This window comes from Papio anubis, chromosome 4 (assembly GCF_008728515.1).
Source record: "Papio anubis isolate 15944 chromosome 4, Panubis1.0, whole genome shotgun sequence".
Classification (NCBI taxonomy): Eukaryota; Metazoa; Chordata; class Mammalia; order Primates; family Cercopithecidae; genus Papio; species Papio anubis.
In genome coordinates this window covers 53,286,194-53,312,232 of record NC_044979.1, presented here as the reverse complement: position 1 = coordinate 53,312,232, position 26,039 = coordinate 53,286,194, and the positions used below count along the sequence as shown (strand labels likewise).

General features: G+C 42.1%; 1 protein-coding gene across 4 annotated transcripts in view; it reads right to left on the bottom strand.

Annotated features, from left to right (window-relative positions):
- Positions 1-26,039, bottom strand: part of PUS7 (pseudouridine synthase 7) — a 67,037-nt gene that overhangs the window by 23,473 nt on the left and 17,525 nt on the right. For 2 of the 4 annotated variants that reach the window (XM_031665260.1, XM_031665258.1), the window contains exons 5-10: positions 22,988-23,132; positions 17,535-17,552; positions 15,754-15,865; positions 12,516-12,593; positions 2,378-2,506; positions 1,449-1,574 (exon numbers count right to left, since the gene is read on the bottom strand). In XM_031665260.1, coding sequence (XP_031521120.1) covers positions 1,449-1,574; positions 2,378-2,506; positions 12,516-12,593; positions 15,754-15,865; positions 17,535-17,552; positions 22,988-23,132 — 608 coding nt within the window. The remainder of the gene's footprint in view (positions 1-1,448; positions 1,575-2,377; positions 2,507-12,515; positions 12,594-15,753; positions 15,866-17,534; positions 17,553-22,987; positions 23,133-26,039) is intronic. The other 2 variants (XM_031665259.1, XM_031665261.1) reach the window with 2 other exon arrangements.

Sequence of the window (26,039 nt, the reverse complement as noted above, 5' to 3'; positions counted from 1 at the left end):
GCGATAGAGCGAGACTCTGTCTCAAAAACAAAACAAAACAAAAAGTAAATGACAGTTCTTAAATTCCATGTCACTACTTTTATCATTTACTCCTTTCTTTAAAGAGTGAGGAAAGGGACCCAGGCACAGTGGCTCATGCCTGTAATCCCAGCACTTTGGGAGGCAAAGGCAGGCAGATCACTGGAGGTCAGGAGTTCGAGACCAGCCTGGCTAACATGGCAAAACCTTGGCTCTACTAAAAACACAAAAATTAGCTGGGTGTGCTGGTGCATGCCTGTAATCCCAGCTACTCAGGAGGCTAAGGTGGGAGAATCATTGAACCTAGGAGGTGGAGGTTGCAGTGAGCCAAGATGGCGTCACTGCACTCCAGGCTGGGCAACAGAGTGAGACTTCATTTCAAAAAATAAAAATAAAAAATAAAATTAAATTAAGAGTGAGGGAAGGGCAGATCAAAGTTTAATAAATGTGTTAACATAGATCAGAAAATGTATCATCTCTGTCTGGCTACTTTGGGTCTGAGTTACCCAACTGATTACTGTTGAATTACTTACTGAGTCAAGACTTACCCATTACAAAATAAAAATAAAAATAGGGCTGGGCACAGTGGCTCACACTTGTAATCCCAACACTTTGGGAGACTGAGGTGGGCACATCATTTGAGGTCAGGAGTTCAAGACCAGCCTGGCCAAAATGGTGAAATTCCCGTCACTTCTAAAAATACAACAAAGTTAGCTGGGTGTGGTGGCAAGAGCCTGTAATCTCAGCTACTCAGGACGCTGAGGCAGGAGAATTGCTTGAACCTGGGAGCAGAAGTTGCAGTGAGCCAACATCGCACCACTGCACTTCAGCCTGAGCAAGAGAAAGATTCCGTCTCAAAAAATAAAAAATAAATAAAAAAATTAAAAAATAGCTCATGCCTGTAATCCCAGCACTTTGGGAGGCCGAGGTGGGTGGATCACCCGAGCTCAGGAGTTCGAGACCGGCCTGACCAATATGGAGAAACTCCATCTCTCCTAAAAATACATAATTAGCCAGTCATGGTGGTGCATGCCTGTAATCCCAGTGACTTGGGAGGCTGAGACAGGAGAATCACTTGAACCCGGGAGGTGGAGGATGTGGTGAGCCGAGATCGTGCTATTGCACTCCGGCCTGGGCAAAAAGGGCAAAACTCCGTCTCAAAATAAATAAATAAAATACAATAAAAAAATAAAAATAGAACCCCTGGATGGGTTACCAAGAGTGGTAGGAAAGCTCACTTTTCAGGTCAAATCCTTTTGAACTCCAATTTTTTACCTTGTGCATTCATTAACTTAAAACAAAAATCATGAGACTGTGGTTCACTGGCCCCACACGTGAGAGAATGTAGAAATAATTAAAAACACCACCAACAACAAACCCTGCTTCTTGTATGAGAAAGCTCTTTTTGACAAAAGAAATTAAATACCAACCTTCCAACCTGATACGTAGGGACAGCTGTGGTTCCAAATCTTTGCATTCCATAGTAGTTAATAAATCCAATCTCCCTGAGAGAGTTCATAGCTTGCTGTACTTGGTCATCAGTTCCTGTTATATTTCTACAGGGACCCAAATTATCCAGAGAAAAAAAGTTACGGTCAAACACTCAGGGATGCAGATCATAAATGACTATGGCCTGGCTTCCACGTCTTTTGTTCACTCTCCTGCAGCTTTCTCTCTACCTCCCAAGGGCTCTTTCTTTCTCTTTTTAAGTTGTGGTAAAATATTTATAATGTCAAATTTACTATTTTAGCCATTTTTAAGTGTGCAATTCGGCGGTATTCACCCATTTGTGGCAGAGGTTGCAAGTTTTTGAATTTTTGCAATCAGACCTTGGCGATGACCTTGAGCAGTAGGATATAAATACTTCCTACATGCTTAGCATTCCAATAATGGACCACTAGCATACATGGGTTAATTACATTCACAATGTTGGGCAACCTTCACCACTATCTACTTCCCTAAGTTTTTCCTGTTCCCAAAATGAAACTCTGTACCCACTAAACAGTAACTTTCCATTACCCCTACCCTTTTCCCCACTATTCTACTTTCTGTGTCTATGAATTTGCTTGTTCTAGGCACTTTAAGTGGCATCACCGGCTCGGTGTCTTTTACCACAGTATTTGAAGGAGATGGTGTCTTTCCAAAGGCTGCGCTAGGTTTTCGAGTGGCAATGTGTCCATTCAAATCCTACGGAGCTATGTGTTCTCCCAGCTCTGCCAGGCCCTCCTCTGCCCTCCCTTGCTGCCACTCCTGTTCTGTTAGTACCAGCTCACCAGGACCTTATGACCAACCGTGAGTAACAGACTCAAGATGCCCTGGCCAGACCCTCCGGTCTACATTCCCACCTGCAGTTCTTTACCTGAGCACAACAGTAAAGTGGTTTCCTTGAAGCTCTCCCAATTTCAGAGGGTTTTTTTGATAGCTGAAATTCCCTAGCTTAAAGTTCATCAAGCACTTATTCAGGTGGGCAAGTCTTTGTGCAGTTATTCTTAAAAACAAAAAAGCAACAAAACAAAAAAGAGTAGAAAGAGGGTCATGAGATATTGATTGTCTGCCTGGAACAGTACAGAAAACAAGATACAACACAGCTATGACCTCCCGAAAGGAAAAGGCACTGCAGCAGGTAAGGTGGGAGTGTCCTTCTCTTCTCTCTGCATTCTTCCTTCAGTGTAATGGTATGTGCTCCTGTTGAAACTGCATACTCCTGGCCATATTTTATATACTTAAAGCCTCTTGTTATTTATATGCTGATGAATAACAGACAATAGTATCTGTGGAATTTTCTATTTTTTTGTGGGGAGAGAGGTGAGAAAAGGGATGGGGACAGAAACAAATCCCATATAAAGAATGGTATCAAGCATTTAAAAAAAGGTCATTATTTCTGTCTATCAGAAAAATATTATAAATTCATTATAGAAAAATTAGAAAATATAAAAAAGAGAAAAGGAAAAGAAATTCATACTTTCCTTGACTGAAAAATATTTCCACTGACATCTAACTTTTTATTTCCTCCCTTTCTTTTTTTAAAGACATGTTATATATAGCTGGAATTCTACCCAAATCTGTACCATGCTGCTATCATTTAATATATAGAAATTTTCATTAGAAATTCCTTGCCTTCTTCAATAGGAAATATGTGTAGAGAAACACAGTACTGGAAAAGCCTTTCTCCCCTTTATATCTCTAGTGTCACCACTAGCAGCCAATGTTGTTTCTTTTCCTTTCCTTCCCTTTCCCTTTCCTTTCCTTCCTTTCTTTTTGAGACAGTCTCGCTCTGTTGCCCAGGCTACAGTGCAGTGGCAAAATCTCAGCTCACTCTGCCTCCCAGGCTCAAGTGATTCTCCTGCCTCAGCCTCCCAAGTAGCTGGGATTATAGGTGCACACCACCATACCCGGCTAATTTTTGTAGTTTTAGTAGAAATGGGGCTTCACCATGTTGGCCAGGCTGATCTTGAACTCCTGACCTCAGGTGATCTGCTCTGAGATTACAGGTGTAAGCCACCGCGCCCAGCTAATTTTTATTTTTATTTTTTATTTATTTTTTTTGAGACAGAGTTTTGCTCTGTTGCCCAGGCTAGAGTGCAGTGGTGTGATCTCGGCTCACTGCAAGCTCCGCCTCGTGGGTTCACGCCATTCTCTTGCCTCAGCCTCCCAAGTAGCTGGGACTACAGGTGCCCGCCACCACGCCCAGCTAATTTTTTGTGTTTTTAGTAGAGATGAAGTTTCACCATGTTAGCCAGGATGGTCTCGATCTCCTGATCTCGTGATCCGCCCGCCTTGGCCTCCCAAAGTGCTGGGATTACAGGTGTGAGCCACCGCGCCCGGCTCTAATTTTTATATTTTTAGTAGAGACGGGGTTTCACCATGTTGGCCAGGCTGATCTTGAACTCCTGACCTCAGGTGATCCACCCACATTGGCCTCGCACAGCGCTGTGATTACAGGCGTGAGGTAAGTTTGAGAGATTCGAATCTGCCTCAGCCTCCCAAGTAGCTGAGAATACAGGTAACATGCTACCACACTCAGCTATTTTTTTTTGTACTTTCGGTAGAGACAGAGTTTCACCATGTTGGCCAGGCTGGTCTCGATCTCCTGGCCTCAACTGATCTGCCCACCTCAGCTTCCCAAAGTGTTGGGATTATGGGCATGAGCCAGCGCACCTGGACGTCTTTTTGTTTTTTTAGGCTGCCAGGATCCAACTGAGGATCACACACTGAAGTTGTGATGTCTGTTTGGTTTCCATTAAGTGATCTGTCTAGCCTTGTTTTTCATGATATCTGGCCCTTAGAAGAATCCAGGCCAGCGCTTTTACATGTCTTTCAATGTGGATTTGTCTGCTTCCTCATGCTGAGACTCAGGTAAACATTTTGGTAGAAATACTACTTAGGTGATATGACCCTTTTCAATGCATCAAATCAAAAGGCAGTTATTGAGTTTGTCCATCACTGGTAATAACTTTAATCATTTAATTAGGATAGTATTTACTAGATTTTTATACTCTAAGAGTCTCTTTGCCTTTGCTTTTAATTAGTGGGGAAATACTTTTGAAACTGTGTAAAAATCCTGCTCCCCTAAAGTTTTTTACCCAATTATTAGGTACCCAAGCATGATTATTGGCTGACTTGAATATTACTGTGTTGACTGAAACTGTGTTTCTATATTTGTTGGCATTCTTCTGTAAATAAAAACTATGCAGGGGTCAGGCACGGTGGCTCACGCCTGTAATCCTAGTACTTTAGAAGGCCTAGACGGGCAGATCTCTTGAGCCCAGGAGTTCAAGACCAGCCTGGCCAACAGAGCAAGATCTCTAAAATTAAAACAAACAACTATATAGATAAATTTTAGTTAAATTCATGAATCTTTTTTTCTTAAAAAAAAAAAAAAAATTGCTCTGAGGCCGGGTGCGGTGGTTCACGCCTGTAATCCCAGCACTTTGGGAGGCCGAGGCGGGTGGATTACCTGAGGTCAAGAATTCAAGACCAGCCTGGCCAATATGGTGAAACCCCGTCTCTACTAAAAATACAAAACTTAATGCCAGGAGTGGTGGCACACGCCTGTAATCCCAGCTACTCAGGAGAATGAGGAAGGAGAATTGCTTGAGCTTGGGAGGTGGACGTTGCAGTGAGCTGAGATTGTGCCACTGCACTCCAGCCTGGCCAACAGAGAGACTCTGTCTCAAATTTAAAAAAATTAAAAAAAAAGAAAAAGAAAAAAAAAGCTCTGAGATTTAGGTCATACTTAGGATGTCGCCAGCCAGAGATTTTTTTTTTTTTTTTTTTTTTAAGACGGGAGTCTTGCTCTGTGTTGCCCAGGCTGGAGTGCAGTGGCACGATCTCAGCTCACTACTACCTCTGGCTCCTGAATTCAAGGAATTATCCTGCCTTGGTTTCCTGAGTAGCTGGGGCTACAGGCACACACCACCATGCCTGGCCAATTTTCATATTTTTAGCAGAGATGGAGTTTCATCAGGTTGGCCAGGCTGGTCTCAAACGCCTGGCCTCAAGTGATCCACCCGCCTCGGTCCCCCAAAGTGCTGGGATTACAGCGGTCAGCCACCAATCTCAAATTTAAGTAGAGTACTCTTTTTTCTTTTTTTTTAGATGGAGTTTTGCTTTTGTTGCCCAGGCTGGAGTGCAATGGTGCGATCTCGGCTCACCGCAACCTCCACTTCCTGGGTTCAAGCGATTCTCCTGCCTCAACCTCCCGAGTAGCTAGGATTACAGGCATGTGGTACCATGTCTGGCTGATTTTGTATTTTTAGTAGAGACAGCATTTCTCCATGTTGGTCAGGCTGGTCTCGAATTCCCGATCTCAGGTGATCCACCTGCCTCAGCCTCCCAAAGTGCTGGGATTATAGGCATGAGCCACCATGCCCAGCCTAAGCAGAGTACTTTTACAGTTGCATTTTAATGTTCAAATTTATGATCTACCTGGAATTTATTTAGCAAAGGGAAATCAGGTAGGGGAGCCACACTTACGGTTTTTTAGATGGTTACCCAGTTATCCAACATTTTCTGAATCAACCATTTTTTTCTCCACTAATCTTAAATGATACTCTGAATACGTACTAAATACTTGGATGTATCCGGGTCTATGATTACTCTATTCTACCTAGTCATGTTCTAGCATGAAATTGCTTTAAGTGCTATACCTCTTTTTTGTTTTTGAGACAGAGTCTCACTCTGTCGCCTAGGCTGGAGCGCAGCGGCGCAATCTAAGCTTACTGCAACCTCTGCTTCCTGGGCTTAAGCAAGTCTCCTGCGTTAGCCTCCTGAGAAGCTGAGACTACAGGCATGCACCAACATGCCCAACCACCCTGGCCTCCCAAAATGCTAGGATTAGCGGCGTGAGCCACCGCACCCGTCCAGGTGCTGTATTTCCCTCTCTCCTTCCCTCCCTCCCTTCCTTCCTTTCTTTCCTCCTTTCCTTTCTTTCTTTCTCTCTTTTTTGTTTTCAAGACAGAGTCTTCTCTGTCACCCAGGCTGGAGTATACTGGTGTGATCTAGGCTCACTGCTACCTCTGCCTCTTGGGTTAAAGCAATTCTCCTGCCCTCAGCCTCTAAAGTAGCTGGGATTACAGGCGCCTGCCACCATGCCCAGCTAAGTTTTGTAATTTTAGCAGAGATGGGGTTTCACCATGTTGGCAAGGCTGCTCTGGAACTCCTGACTTCAAGTAATCTGCACGCCTTAGCCTCCCAAAGTGCTGGGATTACAGGCATAACCCACTGCACCTGGCTGTGTATATTGATTTTTTAAATATTTTCTTATATAACTTTTTCTTTCTTTTTTAGAGACAGGGAATTTCTTTGCCACCCAGGATGGAGTACAGTGGTGCAATCATAGCTCACTGTAATCGTGAATTCCTGGACTATGTATGGGGGCAATGGGAGCACGAATTAACCCAGGAATTGTATCCCAAGGAATCTAGAAGCAGAGGATCAGTATGAACACAGTGAGGAACAGGAAGACAGAACTCCTCTTCAGGCAGTAACTACTGCTGTAGAAACTGACAGAACAATTCAGGGTTAGGAGCTGTCCTAGAGAGAGTGTTCCAGAGACTGCCTCCTAATGGTGCCACAGAAGTGCCTGATAGCTCTGTTTTTGTTTTTGTTTTTTTTTTTTAAGAGTTGAGACAAAGTTAATATAAAATTCACAAGGCTGGGCATGGTGGCTCATGCCTGTCATCTCAGCACTTTGGGAGGCTGAAGCAGCTGAATTGCTAGAGATGAGGAGTTCGAGACCAGCCTGGTCATCCTGGTGAAACCCCGTGTCTACTAAAAATACAAAAATTAGCCAGGCGTGGTGGTGCATGCCTGTAATCCCAGCTACTCGGGTGGCGGAGGCAGGAGGATTACTTGAACCTGGGAGGCAGAGGTTGCAGTGAGCCGAGATTGTGCCACCGCACTCCAGCCTGGGTGACAGAACGAGACCCTGCATCAAAAAAATAAAATAAAAAATATATAATTTACCATTTTAACTGTTATAAAGTATGTATGTCAGTGATTCTTAGTATATTCACAACAATGTGAAACCATCACCACTATATACTTCCAGAACATTTCCATCACTTGAAAAAAAACCCTGTACCTATTCAGCAGTCACTCCCGTTTCCTCTCCCTGCAGACCTTGGCAACCATTAATCTACTTTCTGCCTCTAAAGATTTTCCTATTTTGGACACATCATATAAACAGAATCATACAATATCTGGCCTTGTGTGCCTGACTTCTTAGTGGAATGTTTTTAAGGTTTATCCATGTTTAAATATATATCAGTATTTTGTTTCATTCTTTTTTGTGACTGAAGAGTAGTATCAATTCTTGAATATACGATAGACATCTACCTCTAAATTCCAGCACAGCAAAAAGCAAGAAGTATACTCAGCTCTGGTTGGGGTGGGTGCTCCCTGAGAAATGGAATGAAGCTGACAATGTCTTCATGATACAATTCACAGTTTTAATTATGATCCCACATCAAGCTCTTTGGATGCAAATTTACAGCAAATTCAGTGAGTAACTAGGGAATATGAAAATCTTGCTTTTAAACATCAGGAACCAATTAAGCAACATGTTGCACAGAAAACCTTAATTAACAAAGCCAGGGAAATACTGGCCCAAGTTCAGAAAGGAGACTGGCAGGAACAGGCAGGAAAAGAAACAAATCATTCTGAATGAGACTGTTCCTGCCTGAGACCCTGCTAAAATTACTAGGTAGCTTTAGAGTTTCATGAAGCTGAAAAGACGTGCTGCTTATCCCCAGGAGTGATCAATCCAGCAATCATTCAAATGCTTGTGTGGCAGAGTGGGTTTCTCCTGTTCACGAGTTCCCACGGGAAAGGCCAATCTGCCTGGCCCCATGTATCCATTAAACAAACTAATGTAGCCTGTATCCGCGAGATAAGTGCTGTGTGCTTTCAGAGGGCCAACATTTAGGTGTCTAACACAGTTTCTTACTAAGTCAACAGGAAGATGATAAAGGCAGCAAAAATCTGAGGACAGAGCAGTGTCCTGATGAAGTGTGACACCTGCTGGCTGACCAAGAAAAAAAAGAAATATTCTTAGTCTTCAACTATTCAAAGACTTCACATCAGAAAATGCAAAATAAAATAACAAGATGCCATTTTTTGACCCTCAAATTAGCAAATGACTCCCCGCCCCCATCATAACACCATGCTGAGGAAGATTCTAGGGAACTAGAATAAAGGTGGTAAATTGGTACCACTTTTTTGCAGGACAATTAGGCTTTGCTATTAAAAAGAGAGAGAGAATTTCTGTGTTTTGACCAGCAGATGGAAAGAAAAAAGACAAACCACGTTAAAATGTCATATTCCCTTTAAGTCAGTAATCTCACTGCTAAGTTTATCTTAATGAAGTTATCACAGATGTGTGCCAAGATTTAGCTACAAATATAATAGCATTATTATATTTGGGTTATAATAGCAAGTTATAATAGCAAGAAAGAGGAAACAATGTAACATTCAAAAATAAAGTAATGGTTTAAATTAGGATATATCCACATATTTAAATATATTTTGCTATATACCTACAGGAAATAAGGTATACTACCTATTGTTCAAAACAAGAATATGTAAGTATTGTTGTTTAAAAAGGAAAAAAAGTCCCCCAAAAAATATATACCATGTTGCGAATAAGGTGATCTCGGAGGAAGTACAGTTATGGCAGGCCTTTCATTTTCTACCTAGTTCTTTCTGGGTTGAAAACAAAATAGGCGGGGTGCAGTGGCTCACACCTCTAATCCCAGCACCTTGAGAGGCCAAGGTGGGTGAATTGCTTGAGATGAGGAGTTCAAGACCAGCCTGGCCATCATGGTGACACCCCATGTCTCCTAAAAATACAAAAAAATTAGCTAGGCATGGTGGAGCACGCCTGTAATCCCAGCTACTTGGGAGGCTGAGGCATGAGAATCACCTGAACCTGGGGAGGCGGAGGTTGTAGTGGGTTGAGATCGTGTCACTGCATTCCAGACTGGGCAACAGAGTGAGACTCCATCTCAGATTAAAAAAAAAAAAAAGAAAGTGGCTGGGTGTGGTGGCTCACGCCTGTAATCCCAGCACTTTGGGAGGCTGAAGCGGACGGATCACGAGGTCAGGAGATCGAGACCGTCCTGGCTAAAACGGTGAAACCCCATCTCTACTAAAAATACAAAAAATTAGCTGGGTGTGGTGGTGGGCACCTGTAGTCCCAGCCACTCGGGAAGCTGAGGCAGCAGAATGGCATGAACCCAGGAGGCGGAGCTTGCAGTGAGCCGAGATCGCGCCACTGCACTCCAGCCTGGGTGACAGAGTGAGACTCCATCTCCAAAAAAAAAAAAAAGAGAAAGAAACAAAATAAACCAACTTTTTTTTTATCAGAAGCAAAATTCACAGAGCCAGCTAGAAATCATAGGAAGTGACTAGGTATTTTAGATACCAAAGAGAAGGCAAAAACCTTCTGTTGTGACATCTCTATCCACAGAGGATGAGAAAGCCTGAGCCTTCAAACCCCTGTCCCCCTACCCCCATTCTTTTGAGTTTCTGGGGAGCCCCTGGCCCATTACCCACAGAGATTATTTCAAATCTTCACTCTCTTTCAAGCTCCCTTACCCACTCCTGCTCCTTTATTCTTACATTCTATATGCCACAGGGAGAAAATGAAACCAGGCCACCAGATAGGAACACCTCATCTTTATGTATTTACTCCTGCTCTCTTTCAAATGCTTCAATATTTGTACACACCACCAGTAAAAGCAATGGTGAGATGACTGCTTTTATGACATCATGCCACTATCCCAAGGTCAAGGAAGAAAAAGAAATGGAATAAATATTAGGATGCAACCAGTTCAACAACTACATTATTTCAGGCGAATCAGAAAAGTGGTGGGAAAGAAGCCCAACTGTAGGGGACTATGGAGTAAACAGGAGATACCACCACAAATTCTTTATAAAAAGATGAGAAAATTCAAAATAAATATCTGGGCTGGGTATGGTGGCTAATGCCTGTAACCCCAACACTTCGGGAGGCTGAGCTGGGTGGATCACCTGAGGTCAGGAGTTCAAGACCAGCCTGGCCAACATGGCAAAGCCCCATCTCTACTAAAAATATAAACATCAGCCAGGTGCACTGGTACATGCCTGTAATCCCAGCTACTTGGGAGGCTGAGGCAGGAGAATCACTTGAACTGGGAAGGCGGAGGTTGCAGTGAGCCACGATCCCACCATTGCACTCCAGCCTGGATGACAGACCAAGACTCTGTCTAAAAAAAAAAAAAAATCCGAGAAACCAAAACAAATACATGATTTAAGTGGAGGTAGCAAACATAGCATACTTCATTTTTAATTGCAGTACGACTGACATAAACTGTACACATTTAAAATGTACAAGTTTTGACATGTGTATAAGCCCATGAAACCATTACCATATTAAGGACAATGCATCCACCACCTCTAGAAGTTTCCTTGCCCCTATGTTATTTCTCTCTCCCACCATTCCTTGCCTCTGGAGGTATACTAATATGACAGCCTAAATGTGTCTGACACAGTACAGCTATTAAATTTATCCTTTCTCTTTTACCTTCACTGTGACTAACTGGGCTCAGACTCTTATTCTCCCTCCCCAGAATATGACAAAAGCCCTGGTCTCTAGTTTCGCACGTCTTGCTCCACCCGCGATCCGTAATCCAGCCTCTATACATCACTCCCCGTTTAGATTAAGGTCGAGGCAAAGATCCTCAACCTGACCTAATAGGCCCTTCAGGATGTATGTCCTGCCTAACTCCTAGATCCTTATTTCTTGCTATGCTCCTCAAAAACTAAAGTACATGCCAGGTACCAAATATGCTTTCCAATGTCTTTTCTTAAACTGCTTTTTTGGTTTGGAAAAAACAACCCTAAATCCTACCCAGCCCCAGGAAATCTCTACTCATCCTTCTAGAATCTAGACCAGTGGTTCCCAATTAAGGGCAATTCCGGCCCTCAGGGAATATCTGACAATGCCTAGAGACATTCTTTGCTACCATAAGTGGGCAAGGAGTTGCTACTGCTACATAGTGGGTAGAGGCTAGGGATGCTGCAAAACATCCTGCAACGCACAGGACAGTCACCACAACAAAGAATTATCCAGCCCCAAAGGGCAACACTGCAGAGGATGAGAAGCCTTGAACTAAATTAAAACTCAGCATTCCATTTTCTATGAAAGCTTTCCTGTGTTCCCTCCACATCAAGTCCTATGCTTGTTGACAGGCATACATTAACATCCAAAGTATATCTCTATTTCAGCATTTATCTCACTGCAGGAGAAGTTCTGATTTACATGTCTGCCTATTCCACTAATTATAATTGCTTCAAAAACACAGACCATCATTTTTATCTGCAGATCTCGAGTGTACAACAAAACAGCATGTTCACTGTTTTGTAATTTTAAATAACAGTTATATTTAACAATGAATGAACAAAAGAGAGATAGAAGCATTTATTCTCTTGGCTTTACCAAAAAAAATTATTTAAAAATTGCAGGCCGGGGGTGGTGGCTCACGCCTGTAATCCCAGCACTTTGGGAGGCTGAGGCAGGTGGATCACCTGAGGTCGGGAGTTCAAGATCAGCCTGACCAACATGGAGAAACCCCGTCTCTACTAAAAATACAAAATTAGCCGGGGTGGTGGCGCATGCCTGTAATCCCAGCTACTCAGGAGGCTGAGGCAGGAGAATCGCTTGAACCTGGGAGGCGGAGGTTGTGGTGAGCCAAGATTGCGCCATTGCACTCCAGCCTGGGCAAAAAGAGCGAAACTCTGTCTCAAAAAAATAAATAAATAAAATAAAAATTACACAAATAATACACGTTTCATAGATAAGAAGAAGAAAAAAAACAAAATGAAAAGTAATTTTTAAACAGGCAGAAGCACCATCTAAAGTTGAAAGAGAGAAACCCCCAAAGTAAATTTGAGAATTTTGAAAAGCAGTGCCAGGATTTTTACAGTATAAATCCTGTTACGTGCTCTCTACTTACTTGAGAACAGCAATCTCTTGAACTGTTATAGCCCTTTTATCTTTGGTTCCCATGTAGGAGAATATATTTGGCTTGACTCTGGTAAGAGAGAAACAAGATCATCTGAAGTCACATACCATAATATCATAAGGACCCTAATTCTCATAATTCAAGTTTTAATATAAACATACTTAAAATCGTAACACAGTAAGAGAAGAATGAAGAGAAACTTTATTTTAACATGAATCCAGGAAGGCTAGGTGCAGGGGCTCATGTCTACAATCCCAGCACTTTTTGAGAGGCCAAAGCGGGTGGATCACCCGAGGTTAAGAGTTCAAAACCAGCCTGACCAATATGGTGAAACCCCATCTCTACTAAAAATACAAAAATTAGCTGGGTGTGGTGGTGTGCACCTGTAGTCCCAGCTACTCGGGAGGCTGAGACAGGGGAATTGCTTGAACTCAGGAGGCTGAGGTTGCAGTGAGCCGAGATCACACTGCTGCACTCCGGCCTGGGCCACAGAGTGAGACTCCATCTCAAAAAAAGAAAAAAAAAAATCTATGAAAACAACATAAATTCATATGCAAGCTAGAAAAGTAAATGATAGCCAGGTGTGGTGGCATGCACCTACAGTCCCAGTTACTGGGGAGGCCTGAGGGGGGAGGACTGTCTGCACTCAGAGTTCAAGGCTGCTGTACGCTATGATGATGCCTGTGAACAGCCACTGCACACTACACACCTGCCTGGGTGACATAGTGAGACCTGGTCTCTTAAAAAAAAAAAAAAGTAAATGATGGCCAATTTTTTTTTTTTTTTTTTTTTTTTGAGACAGTCTCTCTCTGTCACTCAGGCTGGAGTGCATGCAGGGGCACAAATCTCGGCTCCCTGCAACCTCTGCCTCCCAGGTTCAAGCAATTCTGCCTCAGCCTCCCAAGTAGCTGGGACTACAGGTATAACTGCATCTGGCTAATTTTTTGTATTTTTAATAGAGACGGGGTTTCACCATGTTGGCCAGGCTGGTCTTGAATGCCTGACCTCACGTGATCCACCCGCCTCGGCCTCCCAAAGTGCTGGGATTACAGGGGTGAGCCACCGCACCCAGTCAATAATTCCTTTCTTAGTAGTGTAAACATTTGTAGCTATTAGTAAATAACTGATGCTGTTCAAAGATTTGGCTAACCAGCAACAAAAAAGGCCACAACACACTTCCTACCCATCACCTGCAATTCATTACATAAGACAGTGAAAACAAAGAAAAATGCATTCTAGAGGTATAACGTACCACTATGAAAATTCATCTTCAATTTTTAAAAAGTGACTGTGTGAATTTTCCTAAAATGCTGCTATTGCTTTGTATTAAAAAACGAAAAAAGCCAAATGAAATGCTAAAGCTGGGATCTGAATAGTTTTGATACGAAGATGTAAGTAACCTAGTTAACTAAGAAGTATTTTATAAACTTAACCGTTCCATATGAGAAGGAAAGTCAGGAAGGATTTCTTAAACCCTGAGCAATCCTCAACTCCCGACCTCGGAGGAACTCCCTCCCCACCTATCTATTCCTGTCAGGAAGAGTCTGTTCTCTTTGGCTCAGGTACAGGCGTAGTATCACAGACTCTCTCCCAGAGAGTTAATAAATACAGCACAATAAATGTTACCTAATTGGGCACTGTGTATTATGGGCTGAACTGTGTCTCCCCCAAAATTAGTATGTTGAAGCTCTGATCCCCCCAGGACCTCAGAATGTGACTGTATTTGGAGATAGGGCCTTCAAAGAGGTGATTCAGTTAAAATGAGGCCATTTAGGGTGGGCCCTAATCCAATCTGACCAGTGTCCTCATAAGAGGAAATGTGGACACACAGAGATACCAGGGTGTGCGTGCACAGGGAAAATGCCACATGAGGACACAGTGAGAAGGCAGCCATCTGTGAGCCAAGGAGAGAGGCTTCCGGAAAAAAAAAACAAACTTGCCGACACCTTGAGCTTGGGACTGCTAGCCTTGAGAAGCATATGAAAATTAATTTCTGTTAAGCCACCTGGTCTGTGGTATTTTGTTATAGAAGTCCTAGCAAACTAATACACTGTGTTACCATATTTAAAATGAGTTAAATATATATTGGAGACCAAATTTCCACAGCATACAGACTTGCTGTGGTGTGTAGCCACTTCCATTTTTAAGAAAAGCTTTGGCACCTTGCCGATCCCCAGAGATCCAGTCTCTGCTATATTTACATTCCTGTGAGAAAATCAGACCGGTCTCAGGTTTAGTCAGTCTCCAGGAATTGAGAGCTACCAGTCTGGCAAAACCAACCTCTGCAACCACGTCAAAGATAAGTATAGGCTTTCAAAAGAGAAAGTTAACTTTTATTTTCAGCCACATGGATTGGTAACTCTCAACTGCATGCAAATCATTTACTTATGGAATTTTCATCTTGAATTATTGGCACTATGCATGTGGGGGTCAAAAAAATTAATTCATCCATTGCCTAAGAAAACTATCCTCATGGCCTGGCACAGTGGCTCATGCCTGGAGGAAACAAGGCACCTCCTATCTGTGATCGGTGGTTTTATTTATTTATTTATTTTTGAGATGGAGTCTTGCTCTGTTGCCAGGCTGGAGTGCAATGGCGCGATCTCAGCTCACTGCAACCTGCCTCCTAGATTCAAGCAATTCTCCTGCCTCAGCCTCCTGAGCAGCTGGGACTACAGGCGCACGCCACCACGCCCAGCTATTTTTTGTATTTTTAGTAGAGACGGGGTTTCACCATGTTGGCCAGGATAGTCTTGATCTCTTGACCTCATGATCTGCCGCCTTGGCCTCCCAAAGTGTTGGAATTACAGGCGTGAGCCACACTGTGCCAGGCCAATCGGTGATTCTTTGGGAGGCTGAAGTGTGAGGACTGCTTGAGCACAGCAGTTCAAGACCAGCCTGGGCAATATAGTGAGACTCTGTCTTTAAAACCTAATAAAATTAGCCTGGCATTGTGGCATATGCCTGTAATCCTAGCTACTCGGGAGGGTAAGGTGGGAGGAATGCCTGAGCCCAGGAAGTCAAGGCTGCAGTGAGCCATGGTCATACCATCATTCACTCCAGTCTGAGTGATAGAGTGAGACTGTCTAAAAAAAAAAAGAAAGAAAAACTATCATTGGGAGGAGCGTTTGCTTCCGTGCTCCTCCTGCTCCTTTTTCCATTAGCATGGAAAAAGGAATATACATTTCTGTTGCTTTGATTTTGTATAGGCATAACAACAGTAACTCACCTTAAGTATCTGGAGAGTACATTAATAGCATCCATGGTATCTTTGTTTTCCTTGTATAGCACAAAGTGGCAGTAACTTCCCCTAGATTTTGGCCAAGAATGTTTTCTTGGATCTTGAAAGCAAAAAAATTAACGTTATATACACCATAGTAAAAGTTATGTGTAAGAGCTCATTTTTCGCTATAGAACCTTTGAGTGGGAAATCAGTTCTAGTCTGATAAAGAAATATAGGTTAAGTGCTTATAGCTGTGTAGACTAGAGGTATTACATTTCCTATAGTTGGACACTTAATATTATCTATCCATATTAAAAATAAAAAGCTAAAATGTGGCTGGGCACGGTGGCTCACATCTGTAATCTCAGGACTTTGGGAGGCCAAGGCAGACAGATGGCTTGAGCTCAGGAGTTCAAGACTGGCCTGGGCAACATGGCAACACCCATCTCCACTAAAAATAGCCAGGCATGGTGGTGCACACCTGTGGTCCCAACTACTCAGATGGCTGAGGTGGGAGGATCACTTGAACCCGGCGGGTGGCGGCTGCAGTGAACCGAGATCATGCTACGGCCCTCCAGCCTGGGTGATACAGCAAGACCCTGTCTCAAAAAATAAAGAAAAATATTTTAAATTAAAAAACAGAACATAAAAAAATTAAGCCAGGTTAAATGCTAACTTCTGAGCAGCTAGTGTTACTTCAGCTGTTCAATCCTGTGTTAAAAAATCTAAGATTTAGGCCGAGTGCGGTGGTTCATGCCTGTAATCCCAGCACTTCAGGAGGCTGAGACAGGCAGATCACCTGAGATCAGGAGTTTGAAACCAGCCCAGCCAACATGGTAAAACCCCGTCTCTACTAAAAATACAAAAATTAGCTGGGCGTTGTGGCGGGTGCCTGTAATCTCAGCTACTTTGGAGGCTGAAGCAAAAGAACTGCTTGAACCTGGGAGGCGGAGGTTACAGTGAGCCAAGATCGTGCCATTGCACTCCAGCCTGGGCAACAAGAGCGAGACTCCGTCTCAAAAACAAACAAACAAAAAGTATGCATGTATATATATACATATATACACACACACATATATATAGACACACATACATATATATGATTTAGATTTAAGCTGCTCAAAGTGTGTATATTTTTATTTAAGTACTTTGGGAAAAATATGTAAGCCCAAACTGCACTTTACAGACACTGTACAATAACATTCATAAGTCTTTTGTGGCATAGAGCTGCAGTTGTTACTTAAACAATACATCTAGTTCATCTGATTACTGTAACTCCACGAAAGAAAAGCTGAAAAAATGTTTCATACAACAATTCCTAGAAAGAGTCCTCTTCTTTTAAAAACAATCCTTTCTCATGAACTCATGAATCCTTTATCTTCAGAGGCTTAAGATACTGCTGGTACTGAAGTTGGTACTTTCGATACCTGGCTTTGTCAAGGCAAAAGCACTGTTTGGTAAGTTAGTGATTTAAGCTACAATGAAAAGAACAAAAGAATCCATAAACCATTTCAGAAAACTGCCATAGCATGTATGCCTAGTGAATCACCCTTCCTTCTTGATAAATATGTGAGTTTTTTCTGTCTTGGACAGAAAAGTATTACAAGTATTTCTTTAGTTCTTGGTGTGAATTCCTCACAAGTTCTTCAGAAAACTGTTGAGTAGGAATATCATTTTCGGTTTTCCTTCCAGCTCACTATCAGTTAAGCAAAGTTGTCTATACTTAGTACTTGTGACAAAATCTTTGGCATTTCACTTTATCTACATGAAACGCCAAATGCTCTTACCTGCTGCAGTTCTGACCTCTGTCCAAATGCACAGCATAAAGAGCACAAAAGAGCAATGTTTAATTGATAATATTAAAGTGCTTTAGAGGTGAACATGCAAATGATCGCATGATAAGTTTACACTGAGGACTTCTACAGCACCCGGTAGTTATACGGTGGGTTAACAGCGATTTAGACATTAACAATGGAATGTTTTAGAGGCAAACAGTGAACAAGTAGAAAACTCTCCTACAGGTACAGCCTCCTAGTCTCAATCCCTTCACAACGGGCATGTTAGTTCATCCTCAGAGCTGCACTGTCTGTACCCATGGGCTGAAGCAAAAGGTTTAAGGATAGTAAATGCTTCCCCAAAAAGAGATTTGTTTTCTTAAATATGGGAGGACATGTACCAAAATGCTATTTGTATCTTTTCTTTTGATAGTGAGACTACAAGTAATTATTGCTTTGCTTTGTACTTTTCCGGGTCTCATGAATTTTTTGCATTGAATTATAAAGGCTTTTAAATTTGAAAAATGTTAAATATTATACAAAACAGCTAAGTTCTTTATAGATTAAAAAAGATTTAAGAGATGACTTAAGAGGCTTATCAATGAGTGCAATGTTCTGACCTTGTTTTTAACATTCTTTGAACAAGCCATCTGTATATAAGACAGACATTTTTGAGATACAGCAAAACCAAATATGCAATAGGAAGAAATTATTGTTGATGTTTTTGGATGTGTTAATAGTTTGGGGTTTCAGTCCTCATCTGGCAAATACATACTTAAATATTTATGAGTGAAAAGCCATGCTATGTAGAATTTCCTTTAAAATGCTCCAGCAAGAAAAAAAAGTAGGAAGAATAGATCAATAAAACAACAGAATGTTGATAATCTTGAAGATGGTTTATGGGTACATAGGTTCCATATATTATTTCCTCTATTTGTCTGCAAGTTTGAAAATGTCCACAATAAAAACTTTAAAAACACTTGTGATAAAAGCTGAGGAAGTGTAGCTACATTTTTCTCAACTACCTCTTCAGAGTATTCATAATAAGTATAATGGCAAGAAATATATGAAGCCACAAGACTTAAAAACTAAATGCTGCTATACCTTAAGAGAAACCATGACAACAGAGTATGAGTTTTGGCTCACAAGCATGCATCTTCTATTTAGCAAATCCAAGCACTGAGCATGCATACAATTATCTCCTTTGCAAACAACAGATACAAGTATGTATTCTTTTTCTAAGTGCACTCAATATAAAAAATAGTTAAGTATATGCATTGATTAACTGGAAATATTTTAAATAACAGAAAAATCAATGAGTCTCCATTTATTTTGGGCAATTTGTGTGACTTTATAAAATTCCACCCCCTAAGAATGCTAAGCAGCATATACTTAGCTTTATAATTTGAGTGAATTTAAAATAACTTGTAGACATTTTTGAGACACTGATTTATACTGCAAATGCACAGAATTCCCAAGCTGGGTAATATGGTTCCTATTTGAAGAAGGCTGCTTCCAGCTTCTGAGGGCCTGACAAGGCAGTCCCAGTCTAGCAGAAATGGAAACCAGATAAAAGGGAAACCAAGTTCAGGAAGTTTCATTTATTGAGCACGGAGATCTCCATGAATAAGGAAGGAAAAATGTTTCTAGCTGAGAAAGATGAAAAGATGGGGTAGCATGCAGAACATTCTTTCCTTCTTATTCAAGGTCATTCCCACCATCGCACCCCTGTACACCAACCTTCAGTTTTTTCAGGGATTCTACTCCACCCATTACCTTTAGTTTGTTATTCTCCTCCCTGAATTTTCACCTTCCCTCTCCGTTGTCTCTTTCTTTTTTGAAAACATACATTTTTCTTTTTATACAGATAAGGTTTTGCCATGTTGGCCAGACTGGTCTGGAACTCCAGGCCTCAAGTGATCTGCCCGCCTCGGCCTCCCAAAGTGCTGGGATTATAGGCGTGAGCCACTGCACCCGGCCCTCCATTGTCTCCCTTGCATATATAAATAACTCACAGCTCTTCCATCTTAAAAGCCTAACCCATGTTCCTCTCTCCTTAATCATGTTCCCTTCTTCTCCTCTTTGCAGGTTATTCAAAAAAGCAGTCTGTATAAACTACCTTCCATCTCAACCTACTGTGTAAACTGGTTTCCAACCTCATCATTCCACTAGAATGCTCTGCTGAAAAAACACCAACAACTTCCATGTTGCTAAACTGATAGGCTTCAGAGTAATTATCTTGCTGGATCTACCTGTAGCATTTTCCATTGCTACAGGAACGGAAGCAATGGTAGTCCACTGACCACTCTGATTATTGCGATTCCCTATTCCTGTGGATTCCATAATACTAGTCTTTCCCAGAGAGCTTCTTTGTACCTGTCTGGCTCTTCCTTCTGAGTCTCTATGGATTCCTACACACAGGGATCCCTCCTGGGGACAATTCAATTCAGAAAGTATAGAGAACCTATACATATTACATGGCAGAATTTTCTTTTTTTACGTAAAGTCTTTAACAATTATGTTCTCAGAGGCATTTGGAATGTATACTATCTGTCTCAAAATATAAATTATCAGTAATGTTATAATAGGTTAGATAGTATTTTCAAAAAAATACCATATATACACTTTGGTAGGTAAAGCAATGTGCCCTATGAGACTGGCTGAACACATAAAATAATGTCTGAGTTTAAATAGTTGGTAATTTGTGGTGTTTGGGCACCATGATTTAGAATCTACCACATCTATGTTTTAGGATGCACAGTTCTATCTGAGAAAAGTTCAGGTTAAGAATATTGTGAATCTGCTAGATAATGTATAACCCACCAATAACAATTTATATCAGGATCTGGTAGTAATACAGCTAAAAAAAAAATTGTAAATTACAAAGCTTTGTAATGATACTTTAAAAGCTAAATCATTCAAATGCTAGGCAAGACGGCTCAGGAGGCCAAGCTGTCACTGGTAGAGGCCCATGAACAATAATCTCTGGATACCAGCTCTTCTTCCTTTCCTAGGGGTGTTCACTTTAGGCCACTCTCAGCTTGGGAAGAGTGGGGTCTGTAAAAGATGAATGCAGGCCAGGGGTGGCCTTCCATGAGGAGGTGGGAGAAAACAGCTCAGATGGCAGAGATTTAGTCCATCTTTGAATAAATGCCACAACACCACAAGCTCAAGAAGTGTGGTTCTCTACACAAGTGGGGTTGATCCAATCTGACTTCCTTCTTGCTTCTTTTTAAAGTGAGAAATTCCTATCTTACTGCAGGTGCCCAAAGGAAAATGAGGAAGGGTAGTTCACATGACACAGCTCTACAGCTCAGCACTTCACTTGTAGAATCTTAAGGAAACTTTGTAACAACAAAAAATGAAAGGTAGGTGTGGCATAAGCAGAGAAAACGTGGATAAAAACACAACATGAGAGACCTGGCACCGTGTTTAATGAAGGGGATGGGTAGAAAGACTGTAATGGCTGCTCTGGTCTGAAAATGTTCTCCATCCTCTCACAAAACCTAGCATCCTAAGAAATGATTATTACTTCCAAGAAGCCACCTGTCAAAAAAAACAGTTTTTGCTTTTTCCAACCTGCTTCCTCACGACCACACCAAGCAGAGTAAGACCTTGCCTTGTCTTCCTGCCTTCATAATGGGCAGCACTGCTGACCAACGTGGGCTGTTTCTTGACAAAAAGTAACTCCCTAGCAGCCTTCCCAACTGGGTTCCCTGACAGAATGAGGACCAAGTGCCCCAAGGCATCGCTGTCTGTAGCAAGTCACCTCTCCTCTCCATCTAGAGTAATTACTACCTATACACTATCCTTGGGAGAACTGAACCAACAGTGGCTCAAACCACTTTCCACTGGGCGTACTCCTCTTTGAACAACCTTGGCTGAGAAAAGGCTGCTCCAGTGATATTTTACACCATGACCTAGACATTAAAGAAACATACAGCAACCACATCATTGTTTGTGAAGCAAAAAGTAACTGACAACTCATGCCCCAAGCAGTTCCAGGACACATCATCTGGCTTTTCTTTTCAGTGTTCACTGAAAACTGGCCTCTGATCCCCACCTCTTCCTCTGGAACTGCTTAGGTATCTCATTCTATAGCACTATCCAGACTTGCTGACTTGACTAGATTATTTCTTCAGGCACAGCTAAGCTTTTCTCCTGTTCTCTTTTTTGTTACACCCTCTAATTTCACTAGAAACACGGTTATAAGCAATTAAGGCTTCATCCATCACAGTATTAACTGTTGAATTAACCTAAAAGAATACTGACAGAGCCCTAATAAATAAACAGGTTTTTGTCATATGGTCTTAGAATTTTGCCCCAACATATATATCTGGGAATAACTGTTCATTAATACAGGTCACCACTGGTAGGAGAGGAGGGTAAGGAAGTAACTTTTTCTTGTTGTAATTTTCATTTTAATTTTATCTGTCAATTTGGTAGGTAAAAGAAAAAAATTACCTAATTTTCCTGAAAGGTTATATGCAAATAGAAACTTTTGTGGCTGTAGAAAACACAGATATTTATTAGAACATAAATATCGGTCACTCATTGGGAATATGCCCATTTCAAATGAATGACAGACGACAAAAGATGGGCTGAGACAAAAGGGTGTCTTTCTATATATTCCGTATTTTTTATGTGTGACTGAAGAAGATACAGTTGGAAAGCAAAAGCTCTTTCAATATAGGGGCCTGGCAAAAAATAAGCCTCTTTCAATATAGGGGCCTTGGCTGGGCGCGGTGGCTCACGCATGTAATCCTAGCACTTCGGGAGGCCAAGGTAGGCGGATCACGAGGTCAGGAGATTGAGACCATCCTGGCTAACACAGTGAAATCCCGTCTCTACTAAAACTACAAAAAAATTTGCCAGGTGTGGTGGTGGGTGTCTGTAGTCCCAGCTACTAGGGAGGCTGAGGCAGGAGAATGGCGTGAGCCCAGGAGGTGGAGGTTGCAGTAAGCTGAGATTGTGTCACTGCACTCCAGCCTGGGGGACAGAGGGAGATTCTGTCTCCAAAAAAAAAAACACACAAATATATAGGGGCCTCGCAAAAAATGTGCCACTGGGATAGGTGACAAGCCTTTTTTGTTCATCTGAAAGCTTTCTTTCCTCCATGAAGAACACAGAATGAGCAATAATGCTTCTATTTTCTTCTTGAATTGCCACTCAGTATGCTCTGCTCTTCAGGGAACATATCAAATTCCTAAGACTCTCAGGCACTACTATAATTTCAGCAAATCTTTACTCACATAGAAGACCTAATGCCCCTTGCCAGGCAGGCTGCTGGGCTGCGCTGGCATCTGAAGTGACAATACTCACCCTCTCTGAAGGAGGGACATGATCAATATTGTTCTCTGAGCAGCACTACAGTAGCCCTTGAACATGAACAGGGAAGGCTAACGAGGAGCCGGGCCTGCCGCTCACGGCTGCCTGGCAGGAAGAAGCCGCCCATAGACACCTACTTGCCAAAGCCTTTTTCCCAGCTGCGTGGTAGGCTACAATGTATTTCTTCCCCTCCCTATCCTCTGTTTTTGTCTCTAATCCTGGAAACAGAGATTTGATAGCCTGATGGATGACGGTTCTTTTCTCTTTGGTGTCCTCGATAACCTATTAAAAAAACAGATAGCAACACCACTAAGTTAACAAACATTAAATAGGGAAGTAATACAGTGAATTAGTAAAAACGCTGCTCACCTTATTAACTACTCAAAATAACAAAAGTGCCTGCGTACAATTTCAAAAATCTTTTATTTTTATTTTTTGACAGAGTCTTGCCTGTCGCTCAAGCTGGAGTGCAGTGGAGTGATCTCAGCTCACTGCAACCTCTGCCTCCTGGGTTCAAGGGATTCTCCTGCCTCAGCCTCCTGAGCAGCTGGGATTACAGGCATGTGACACCATGCCTGGCTAGTTTTTGTACTTTTAGTAGAGATGGGGTTTCACCATGTTGGCCAGGCCGGTCTCAAACTCCTGGCCTCAAGTGATCCATCTGTCTCGGCCTTCCAAAGTGCTGAGATTACAGGCGTGAGCCACCATGCCCAGCCTCAGAAATATTTCAGAGCTTCCCAATATTGCAAATCCTGGGAGCCTGTTGATGGAGCACATCCATCTGCCAGACACTGTACAAAGTACTTCAGTCATCATTTTATTTAACCTTTGTAATCTCTCCATCATAACACCATTATATCTATTTAGAAATGAGGAATTGTGTCTACGGCTATATAGCTGGAAGGTGGTAGAGCTGGATTTGAAATCCAGGCTGTCAAACCCAGGAGCCACCAACCCAGATGCTCCCTCTCAGGGTCTCTGCTGGACAGACACCTTAGGGCTCCTACGTGAAAATGCAGGCAAAGCTAGGCCTTTTGGTATGTCAGAAGCTCAGTCCTTAGAACAATCCAACCTACAGCTGCTTCCTATTGAATTCTATTCTAAATTATTTTATAATGAAGTTCTAGCACATGGGTTCACAGTAAAATCAACATGATATAAACGCACTAGTTACATGATATTTTCAGTTTGTGAGTGCATCTCATACTGAGACATTTTCCCTCTTTACTAAACATAACCATAAATGTGTGTATATATGCCTATTTTAAGAATCGAAAAAAAATTCACAAAGATTGATACTTACTATTTGCAATGCACAAATATTTTCTATTTTATTGTTATTATTATATATATTTTTTGAGACAGGGTCTGGCTCTGTCACCCAGGCTGGAGTGCAGTGATGCGACCTTGGCTCACTGCAACCTCTGCCTCCCAGGCTCAAGCCATCCTCCTATCTCAGCCTCTCCAGTAGCTGGGACTACAGGCATGTGCCTCCATGTCCAGCTAATTTTTTTTTTTGAGAAGGAGTGTCGCTCTGTCGCCCAGGCTGGGGTGCAGTGGCCGGATCTCGGCTGCCTCCGGGGTTCATGCCATTCTCCTGCCTCAGCCTCCCGAGTAGCTGGGACTACAGGCGCCCGCCACCTTGCCTGGCTAGTTTTTCTGTATTTTTTAGTAGAGACGGGGTTTCATCGTGTTAGCCAGGATGGTCTTGATCTCCTGACCTCGTGATCCGCCCATCTTGGCCTCCCAAAGTGCTGGGATTACAGGCTTGAGCCACCACGCCCGGCCCCAGCGAATTTTTTTATGTTTTGTATAGATGGCGTTTCGCCATGTTGCCCAGGCTGGTCTCGATCTCCTGAATTCAAGCGATCTGCCCACCTCAGCTTCCCAAAGTGCCGGAATTCCACGCCTGAGCCACTGTGCCCAGCCCTTATTTTATTTCATTTTTTAAAAATGCTGGTTGAGATCCACTACTAAACTGATTTCATGACCCATTAATGGGTTGTAACTTGCAAGCTGAAAACATCGAGATACACTGCAACTGCTACTAGCTAAACTTGACGAAACTTTTTTTTTTTTTTTTGAGACGGAGTTTCGCTCTTGTTACCCAGTCTGGAGTGCAATGGCACAATCTTGGCTCACTGAAACCTCCACCTCCTGGGTTCAAGTGATTCTCCTGCCTCAGCTTCCTGAGTAGCTGGGATTACAGGCACATGCCACCACGCCCGGATAATTTTTTGTATTTTTAGTAGAGATGGGGTCTCTCCATGTTGGTCAGGCTGATCTTGAACTCCTGACCTTAGCTGATACACCTGCCTCGGCCTCCCAAAGTGTTGGGATTACAGGCGTGAGCCACCGCGCCCAGCAACTTGATGATACTTCAAGAAAATAAAAAATGAAAAAAACCCACCAAACTACATTACAATTACAGGTAAATGACTTCTTCAGAGCAAAAAGTGAGTCTAGATCTGAAATTACTGATAGCAAGGAGAATGACAGTTTGTGTATATGAATACATGTTTAGACCTCAAAAACTCAGAAAGTCCTTCATCTTCATTTTACAAATGAGGAAACTTGCCCATAGTTTATGCCTTTTAAACATAAAGACTTTCAGTAGATGGGAAAACCTCAGTTTTTAAGACAATAGTAAATATTACCACATGTATACAAAAATACATATTATAAGCCTAAGATAAACCTCTGCATTGTTCAAGCAAAGGAAACCTGGACCATCCTTCTGGATTGCTCTAGAAATCTGCCAGGAATTTTCTTCTTGGCATTGCTAAAGGTTTTGTCTAAAGATTTTGTAAAATTTCTAACATTGCAATACCACACACTTTTGGAAAGCTCAGGTGGGGAGGGAGACAAGGGGCAGATAATGAATTCTGAAAAGCTGTAGTACACTTACTAAGTAGAAGTGATGGGAGGGGAAATTTCAGACAACCAAAAACCCCATAACATTAAAATGTAGTACAAAATTAATTTAACATAATTTTTTTTTTTTTTTGATATGGAGTCTCACTCTGTCGTCCAGGCTGGAGTGCAGCGGTATGATCTCCGCTCACTGCAACCTCTGTCTCCTAGGTTCAAATGATTCTCTTGCCTCACCCTCCCAAGTAGCTGGGACTACAGACCCGCGCTACCATGCCCGGCAATTTTTTGTATTTTTAGTAGAGATGGGGTTTTGCC